The sequence below is a fragment of the Xyrauchen texanus genome, chromosome 26, assembly GCF_025860055.1.
Source record: "Xyrauchen texanus isolate HMW12.3.18 chromosome 26, RBS_HiC_50CHRs, whole genome shotgun sequence".
NCBI classification, from domain to species: Eukaryota; Metazoa; Chordata; class Actinopteri; order Cypriniformes; family Catostomidae; genus Xyrauchen; species Xyrauchen texanus.
The window spans coordinates 2758879-2769264 of NC_068301.1; the positions used below are offsets into that span (position 1 = coordinate 2758879).

Here is a 10386-nt window from a genome sequence, read left to right on the forward strand (position 1 = left end):
GGCAGTTGCGTGTAGCTCTCTCTCTCCCAAACTGCCACATCCCGCTGCACTTATCCCTCTCCTCGGCTGATTAGCCCGATTGGGGGACGGGCATGCATAGTCACGGCCCTGGCCCGGCCCCGCCCTCCTCCCCATCACACTTTGATTTTTAATTTTATTTACATATTAATTGTGATGGTTTCAAAATAGTCCACCATCCCACAGTTGTGTTTCTCTGAATCTCAGAAACATGCTTAATCCAGTTTTTCCAGTTTTTTTGCGTGCAGATTGATGCCACGCAACCACACAATCAGCACGCAGCATGGAACGAACATTACCGCGACCCTGAAAACATGTCCACATCATTTTGCTACCATTAGAGCACTCAAGAGTAAGTGATAGCAAAGTAAATATCAGACTTCATACCAGAATTAATCACTCACCAACACACGCTCTAATGTCACCATGTAGACGATCTTAGTTAAGCCAAAGCAATCAATATCTGTCCATATGTTTACTCATGTGCATACATATGTAAAATGGTCCATGTTATGACAATGCGCCATATGAAGGTCATGCGATGCGGGATGTTGTTCACCGCGCAGGGACTGGCCTTGTGTGTGTGTGTGAGTGTGTGTTTGTACATGCTGAAAGTCTGTATGGAATATTGATTAATGGTAAATTTACCCTCAAGAGCACATGACCACTGAGTGTTGACATATATTCTGCAAGCGAGTAGGAGTTGACAATCAGGATTGTTTATTAATGGGGATGCCCACTTTTCCTATACCTGAAATCCTTTTCATCCTCCTAAATGATAACTATAAGTAAGCCATTTATAGTTTGATTTCCCTAAAAGAAATGGTAAATAGTCTGCACTTATATAGCGCCTTTTTTAACACACATTCACACTCACCCTCACACACCAATGATGACAGAGCTGTTATGTCAGGTGCTAGTCTGCCATTGGGAGCAACTTGGGGTTCAGTGTCTTGCCCAAGGACACTTCGGCATGTGGAGTCATGTGGGCCGGGAATCGAACCGCCAACCCTGCGATTAGTGGAAACATGCCGCGATAGGCTAAAATGAGCCACCACGTTATGCACAGGACAGCGACCACCCCCACCACCACGTTTTGTGCCAGTTGCCATGTTAAATCCCGGCTGATTTCTCTTCCCAGTCCAGCCCTGGGTGCAACTAATTAACTAATATTGAGGAGACAAGGAGGTGGGGTGTGATGCAAGACTGCGAGACACGTGGCAATACGGAAACTAAACAAAGCCACACGCTCACAGACACAAACACCCGAATGACATGAGCACTTATCGCCAGAGACAACGGCAACACACGCCCATGCCAAACAACAGACAAGACGGGACATTTGTGCGAGGGTTCGGCCACATATAAACAGGCAACCAAGACCGAAGGGGCCGAACGCTTGCACAACATGACAAGGAATCGCGACCCGGATGCGCAGCGCAAGGCGAGTGCAATTGCGAAGCACACCCAAGGTCGTGAGCGACAAACACAAAACAATTGACATTGAACGCATGCCGCAAGAGTGGCTTAAGAGCAATGCATGCGTGCCAATAACCAGCAAGACAAGAGAATGCATGGCAGCGCCAAAAAAGGCGAGCCATGCATTCTCACATAGACTAGAAAAAAACACAAAGACAACCAAACACAATCAATATAAGTGGCTGAACTCTGACACCTTCCAATGAAAATGTTTTATATTTAAAAAGAAAAATTAGAGGGATCCATTATAAATAGTATGTTAGCATAGTATGCTAATCGGTGAGCATGCTTGCTGGAAACACAAAGATAAACATTTCATTTGATCATTTTTGCCTTGGTTATATCATGTGATGTGTCACATATATCTATAGAATGCCCAAAGCAACTTCTTATAGCCAACGAATTGGTTCCATTCCACGGAATTCCGCATTTTTCCCGCCAAAATCAATGCAGAAAATGTCAAAACATTCTGCAGAACTTGGGCTACTAATATGTAACACAAATTGTCTTCTCTGCCTCTCAGGTCTTGCTGTAGGAGATGTGCCAAATAACCAGCCAATAGGGATCGTAATGACAGTTTTGGGGGTTGTGGTGTTGGATTTCTGCGCTGATGCGACGGAGGGCCCGATACGAGCATATCTGTTGGATGTGGCAGACACAGAAGAACAGGACATGGCCCTCAACATCCACGCCTTCTCTGCAGGTACAACTCAATAAATTCACTCCTCAAAGTTATAAATGTGCCATGTCAGTCCTTCGGTCATATTCCTCACATAATGCATAATCAGAGACCCTTATAGAATCAGTGTTAAGCGGTGTGTGTCTTGTGTTTTCTTCAGGGTTGGGAGGGGCGGTCGGTTATGCTCTGGGCGGTCTTGACTGGACGCACACCTTCCTGGGTCAGGCCTTCAAGTCTCAGGAGCAGATTCTGTTCGTCTTCGCTGCTATTCTCTTCACGGTCTCTGTCGCTCTTCATCTCTTCAGTATCGAGGAACAGCAGTTCAGTCCGCAACAAGACCGTCTTGACGGAGAAGCTGAAACAGGATCGAACGCTAAAATCCACAGCTCTCTGGTAACACCAGCACACCAAACTCAACTTAACATGATCCACGAAGAGGAGTCTTATGACCCCTATGATCAGTTCGACCACTATAAGGACCGGCGCTCAGAACGAGATCTAGACATGGACTTTCTTGATGTGGACATTGTCCGTAGTAAGAGCGACTCCGTTTTGGCCATGGCTGATGCGACATTGGACCATCTCGAACACGATATGCTATTCTTGCGTGAAATCGAGCCTTCAATCTTCCAAGACCGCATTTCGTCCTATCATGGGTCGCTGCCAAGACGCAGCAGCAGTGCAGGCAGTCAGGAGTTCTTGCATTGTAAATTCAGTCGTCTTTCAGCGTTCTTGCAACAGGTAGAGCGTGATAGTGAGGAAGCTCTGCTTAACAACCAACTCAACGGATCCAAAGCACCCAACGGACAACCAACGGACCTTAATGGCATCAACAGTCACGTCCAACCCAACACGTGCATGAAACCTTCAATCGCCAACGCATCCATGCAACGCAGGCGCCACACTTTCTACCGACAGTCGTCTTGTACCTTCTCCTACTATGGCCGCGTGGGCTCCCACCGTTACCGCTACCGTCGTGCCAATGCTGCGTTCCTAATCAAATCATCCCGCAGCATGAACGACATTTACGAGATTGAGAAAAGGCAGAAGCAGAGGAATGGGCAGAGGATGAGACATCAGAGCGGGAACACCAACTCGAGTGGGGACACAGAGAGCGAGGAGGGCGAGACGGAGACCACTGTACGACTGCTGTGGATGTCCATGTTGAAGATGCCCAAAGAGCTGTTCAGACTGTGCATTTGTCACCTGGTCACCTGGTTTTCCATCATTGCCGAGGCTGTTTTCTACACCGACTTCATGGGGCAGGTTATCTACGAGGGTGACCCCACGGTGAGCACCAGAATCGTCTAAATAGAGGATATGTAATCAAATACTCACCCTCATTTTGTTTCAATCCAGTATAAAGTTATTTGCACTAGGGGCGGTAAGATCCAAGTCACGCCACTTCATGACCCCATATGATATTTGAGAGCTGCGAAAGAGGGGAAGTTTGTCAGTGGACAGTGACACAAGGAGTGGGTTTTGTAGAGAGGGCATTGAGATTGCAGAATGGCAAAAGTTAGCAAAAACTTATCCTAAAGTAAAAAGTGAGAAATTGTGAAATTGTAGGGGGTGGTTTCTCTGACGTCAGTTTGAAACTTCGCTATCCAGTTAGTTTTAACTTGAACACTTTAACACTAAGCTCTGCTTTCATTGTAGGCCCCGTTGAACTCAACTGCACTGCATAACTACCACAAGGGGGTGCAAATGGGCTGCTGGGGTCTAGTGATATATGCCGCCACTGCTGCCATATGTTCAGGTGAGTATCACTCACCTAGACAGCCCTAAAACGTATGTTTTGGTGTTGCACAACACTGTTGAATATCTTTAAACTAGAAGTGCAACAAAACATTATGTTTTCAATTATGTATCAATAAATCAATCTTGAACCAATTACGATTCTTTATTTTCTTATTTTGAAATCTAGCTGTACTGCAGAAGTACCTGGATAACTTTGAGCTCAGTATAAAGGTCATCTACATCCTGGGCACTCTGTGCTTTGCGGTCGGTACGGCTGTCATGGCGATCTTCCCAAACGTCTACGTCTCCATGGTGATGATCAGCAGCATGGGAATTATCTCCATGAGCATCTCATACTGTCCGTATTCCCTGCTTGGGCAGTATCATGATATTAAAGAGGTCAGTCTTCTTCACGCTTGCATCCTAAAACTTAATCTAACATTCAAACACCTAATCTTGGTCCAAACTGTCTCTTAGAAGAACTCCTTCATGACCAGTGTTGGGGGTTCGCAATTAGAATTCCTTTTAAAAGTAACATTTTAAGTTAGTTATTTAGTTAGTTGCAGAGTTAGTTACATTTTTTTCTGCTAATTTACAAAACCATTACTTAGAGAAGTCGATTGTCTTTCAATCGAGTCCACACACAAGATAATCAGATGTATAGATCATTAGATAATCCACATGAAGCACAATGTTACATATGACCACCAGGAGATGGCGCCAAATACACGACACAGACTCAATGATGACTCAAATGACACAGAATGAAACTCATTCTGTGAAATCTCATGATTAAATCATGTCTGCATGTTACGTAAACCTTTAGTCATTGTTGTTTTTGCATGTGTAATTAGTTCTTATGTACAATTATTATGTTTTATTTGTTTGGAGAGGCTTTTGGACTTTATATTTGTAATGTTATAACTTTTTATTGCTTTGTCGTATCAACACAAAAGTTTTCTCAGATACAGTTGACATGATTGGGAATGAAAAAAAGCAGTTTTAGAGCCATTTTATTTACACCCAGAGATATACAAAACAAATTGGTGATTTTTTTGGTGATTTTTGTCTGAGAATGCATCATAATCAAAAACGAAGATTTCTTTACAATGATACCAAACACCTGACCCTTCAAGTTATAAGCCTTACATTTTGGGTGTGCCACTGAAACAGGAAGAGCTTGAAAGGTTAATGACAAATACAGCATTGTGAAGTCTGATTCATTTTAACGACCAAGTTTGTTTGTCGTTATTTTGATTGTGTTAAAAATCTCATAGAACAAAATAAAGAAACTTGACATGTTTCTATATCTTCACTGTTTGTAGTATGTTCAGCACAGCCCCGGGAACTCCAAGCGAGGTTTTGGCATCGACTGCGCCATCCTGTCGTGCCAAGTGTACATCTCACAGATCCTAGTGGCGTCTGCGCTGGGGGCGGTGGTGGACGGCGTGGGTTCTGTGCGGGTCATTCCCATGGTGGCGTCCGGCGGCTCGTTCCTAGGCTTCCTGGCATCCAGCTTCCTCGTCATCTACCCAGGGTCAAACGGAGAGGGCGACGCATCAAAGAGCGAGCAGACCAAAGCGTTGACGTCCACTAGTAACGGCCATGGAGAAAACACGGTCACTGAGAAGCCCAGCTTCCTGAAGCTCACCCGGAAAGGTGCCGACACCACAACCTCCAAAGTGGAGTGTGAATCCACGATGTGAAACAACAGCTAACATTCCTGATGGCTAGGCACATTTCTCCTCACGTCAACAAGACCAGCTCACTCGGATGGGCGGAAGACACAGATTTGAGTTTTTTGGGAGTCGTTTTTGTTGTCAGATTCATTGTTTGTGATTGTTGGTCCATATTTGGCCTAGTGTTGTGGGTCTCAGGGCAGCAGTTGGGTGAGGATGGGCGTCCTCACCTCTCAGGGCCACCAGGGGGCGACTCTGGGCTAAACTCTTCAGGGGAGAGAGAGCACTTCACTTGCACACTTCTAGGCTCATCCTAAACAAATCTAATATAATGTAAAGAATCTTTATCTAAGAGAAACATACTTTAATGTAAGTCAGTCGCTTATATTTTTATTCTGTGGTCCTGATGGAGTGCAATAATTTACAGTTATTGTTTCATTTTAATGGCTTTATTTTAAGCGTGTCATGCAGGTAAAATGGTGAATCTCACAAAGACACCAAAATCAAAAGAAAAATATTATATACATGAAAATTTTATATTTTTTTAAAACCATTGTGACATTATTGTCATGTTATAAAGCACATTATCCCCAATTTTCCTTTCCGTAATGCAAAAAATATATATAAATAAATAAATAAAAGACACCAGTATTTTATAATACTATATATAGATATACTGGACTGTAAAATATATTGTAAAATAAATATATTATTGAAATTATAATATATATATATATATATATATATATATATATATATATATATATACTGTAAATCAGGGCTACTGGAGCAAGTATTGGCGCTGACTATCACACCTGGATTCATAAGTTCGAGTCTAGGGTGTGCTGAGTGACTCCAGCCAGGTCTCCTTAGCAACCAAATTGGCCCGGTTGCTAGGGAGGGTAGAGTGATGTGGGGTAACCTCCTCGTGGTCGCTATAATGTGGTTCTCGCTCTCAATTGGGCGTGTGGTGAGTTGTGTGTGGATGCCGCGGAGAATAGCGTGAAGCCTCCACACGTGCTAGGTCTCCGTGGTAACGCGCTCAACAAGTCACGTGATAAGATGCGCGGATTGACGGTCTCAGATGTGGAGGCAACTGAGATTCGTCCTCCGCCACCCGGATTGAGTCTCTACGCCACCACGAGGACTTAAAGCACATTGGTAATTGGGCGTTACAAATTGGCCCGAAAAGGGAGAAAAGTAAAAAATAAATAAATAAATTGTGCGCAATCCCGCGCTATTGAGCTAATATTCGTTATTGAGATTTTAAACAGGCTACTTGTCAAATTCTCTTTAACTTGCCCGTTCAAAAGTTCCACCTGTCCCGGGCAAGTGGACAAGCATTAATGTCGAGCCCTGTATGTTTATATATATATATGAACACAAGCATTTTTTTTATTAATATCGGCATAATTATAACAAATATTACCAAATACCACCATACTTACAATTGTATTTTACAATTTAAATAATACTGTATATGATTATTTTATTTATTTATTATTTATATTATTTATTGCTTTACGGATATTAATAAGTTGTGGAAAAATTGTCTTAACTGATAATTGATAAAAAAGTGAAACATGATTAGGACACTTTCGTGATACGCTTTTGTGAGATCCGGCCAATGAACGTGACTTTTGGTCATGTGCACATAGAAATCAAAGCGTCGCCGCTTGTCGTTGATGTACTGAAGTGCTTTAATGTGTTTTCTGCACAGCTGCTAAAGGTCGCTGCATACTTCTCTCGTTTCAAGTGCGAGAAATGAATCTCCCTCAAACTTTTCCAAGTTTCCCGTAATCCTCAGCTGCTCCTTTCCGTGTATTCCCAAACGCGGCCCACCCAAGGGCCAAAACCAATGCTGGGAACGTTTCACAGACTGAACGAATAATAATCTCAATGCTGCATCGGAGTGTTTGCACGGATACCAAACCGAAAAAAAGATCTTAACACTTTGAGAAAGACACTTTCTTTTTAAGCCGACAGAATTTCCATTTTTAAAGTCTTCTAATGTAACTTTCTTCAGTTTTGTAATTGCACATTTTGAGCTGTTCGTTGAAGAAGTGCTGATGTACGTTCGTCGCATTCGAAGAGCGTTTTGCGATTTTTGTGGTTGCCGTTTCTGCACTTTCTGCGCTAGCGGTCCGTTTACATTAGCGCCCGGTTGCTGTACGTTTGCCGGCGAAATGCGAAGATTGTTCCTCTCTTTCGTCTGCTTGAATGGACTCATCTCTGCCATTTTGGCCCCTTAGTGGCTCTTTTTTAAGGCGCCAGCTGCACTCTACAATGTCTGAAAATGAGGACGATTATGCCGGACTGTGCGCGATTTGTTTATTTGATCTTTTTCTGCTTGATCCGATCGTAACTGGAGTTTAGCGACACTTTGGTGTGTGCGATGGAAGTTTGGTGACTTATTGTATTTCTGAATTTTGCACACCAGATATTACTGAAAGCTGGACATGAAGAAGTCTACTTCCTGTCTTGCCTACTAGATGGTTTACCAGTCCAGTGGAAAGGACATTTTCGATGAGGCACATTTTTTTTGTACTGGCTTTAACCTTCGTAGAGTATTATGTATTACAATTAGACGATAAGCTGATATATATATATATATATATATATATATATTTCTGAATGTTTATTGAAGTTAAACTAAACTTGAAAGCAAATCCATCAAGTTTCTGACAAATCAGACAAAGTTGCAATACAGGATGCACCTGCCTCGGTCACTGCTGGCATTAACGGTGGGGAATCACTGGGGTTTGGTACACAAGAACACACAAGACTCTCTCTTTGAATACTTGAAGTGCAATCTTGGTTGTGTTTGGATGTTTTCAGATGACTCTTTCAGACCTCAAACGAAGACTCTGGGATGTTTGGGATTGTGAATCGCGTGCTGGACTCAGAGAGACAGTTTTCGGGGGATGAAGTTTCCAGTATTGAATGTAACATTTGTTGGTTTTGAAGACAAGAAGATCCATGTTGCACAGAACTTGCACATACAGAGTTTTAAAAGTCAAATGAATCACTATCTTGCAATAGACAAAACTAAACTGTGTGTGTGTGATTTTTTTTTTTTTTTTTTAAGGGCTTTATCCATAAATATTTAAAGAAATTATTATATACAGAGAAAATCTATTTACAGCTTGTGCAAATGTGTGTGTGTGTGTGCGCGCGTGAGAGTGTGTGCGCGCGTGAGTGTGTGTGCGCGTGTGTGCGTGAGTTTGTAAGTGTGGGTGCGTGCGTGCGTGCGTACGTGAGTGTGTGTGTGTGTGTGAGTGCGTGCGTGAGTGTGTGTGTGTGCGTGTGAGTGCGAGCGTGAGTTTGTGAGTGTGCGCGCGTGAGCGTAAGTGTTTGTGCGTGTGTGTGTGTGTGTGTGTGAGTGCGTGCGTGAGTGTGTGTGCGCTGTGTGTGTGCGTGAGCGTGTGAGTGCGAGCGTGAGTTTGTGAGTGTGCGCGCGTGCGTGAGTGTGCGCGCGTGTGAGCGTAAGTGTTTGTGCGTGTGTGTGTGCGCGCGCACGCGCGTGTGTGTACTTCACATCTCACTCTTAAAGGGTAAGTCTCGCAAAAACATGTCCAAGTCATTTTTCATTTAAATTTTTTTTTGTTTGTTTTTTTACATTAAACTTTTATATTTATTCATTTATTTATTTACGCATATCTCATTCAATTCTAATTATTGTAATAGAGTGATTTTACTTATTACATTACTGTAATAAAGATAAAATAATTAAAAGGAAATTCACAAATACTACCTTGATGTATAAACAATTTACAATTTTAAATATCTATAATTTTTGTTTTGCGTTACAGTAATAACAAAGAGTTTTTTTTCGCATTATGGTTGTGAGAATTTGAGGGGAAAATGTTTTTAATTGTCATGACAAATTAAGCTTCATATCTTCTTTTGATTTTGGGGTGAAATATGACCTGGACATGTTCTTGACAGGTTTCGTGAGATTCACTCTGTAATCATCTTTAGTTTAAAATTCACGCTAACAAAAGTTCATCCAGCTGAAAAGAAACACTCAAAACTATTTAGTCTTCTTATTTAACTGCTCTGATTGAGAAACAATGAAGTGTGTGGTTCACTGTTGAACGCAGCATGTTTTTCTTTATTGAAACGACATGGATGTTATTTCAATGCATATTGTATGACGAGAGAATAGCTCCAGTGTACTATATGCCTTGTCATTTGAAAGATCAGATGTATATATAGATTAATTTGCCTCTGTAAAAAAAAGCTTTATTTTCTATGAAAGGACTGTATATAAATTCTGTACATACTGTATGCCTACAAATATAGAAGAAGTGATAAACTGTATTAAATGCACTTTTAAAGAATTTAAACCAAATTATAGAGTCTGACATCTTTTTTAATTTATTTTTTTATTTATATTATAAATAATCACATTCAGCCATGTTGCTTTGTAATGAATGTATAATGTTTAATTTCTGCGTCACGAGCTTCACCAAACTACAGAAATGCAAAAATAATCACGGTTTACAAAACACACCCCGCCGTCATCCATTGGTGGAGCAAACAGGTAGTCCCGCCCCCAAACTCACGCCATTGGTCGAGAGCAGCGACAAATGAAATGGAGTTTGCGCAGCGAGAAGTGTTCCATGATCCATTCACGTAGTGTTTTGAGCCTTATAAAAACTGTTTTATCAAATACACATATTTTAATAAGTTGCTAAAGCAGTTACAGTGTGTATATAAGATATGATGGTGTTACAGATGCTATAATAAAGTCGTCCTAGCAATTAATTCTTTGGAAAGCTCTCGGGA

General features: G+C 41.8%; 1 protein-coding gene across 3 annotated transcripts in view; it reads left to right on the top strand.

Annotated features, from left to right (window-relative positions):
• The window catches only part of LOC127619977 (solute carrier family 45 member 4), a 52282-nt gene extending 46055 nt beyond the window's left edge, over window positions 1-6227 (top strand). For all 3 annotated transcript variants that reach the window (XM_052093020.1, XM_052093022.1, XM_052093021.1), the window contains 5 exons: window positions 2021-2200; window positions 2337-3466; window positions 3836-3935; window positions 4104-4315; window positions 5242-6227. In XM_052093020.1, coding sequence (XP_051948980.1) covers window positions 2021-2200; window positions 2337-3466; window positions 3836-3935; window positions 4104-4315; window positions 5242-5622 — 2003 coding nt within the window. In that variant the 3' untranslated portion in view covers window positions 5623-6227. The remainder of the gene's footprint in view (window positions 1-2020; window positions 2201-2336; window positions 3467-3835; window positions 3936-4103; window positions 4316-5241) is intronic.
• Window positions 6228-10386: the final 4159 nt, after the last annotated feature.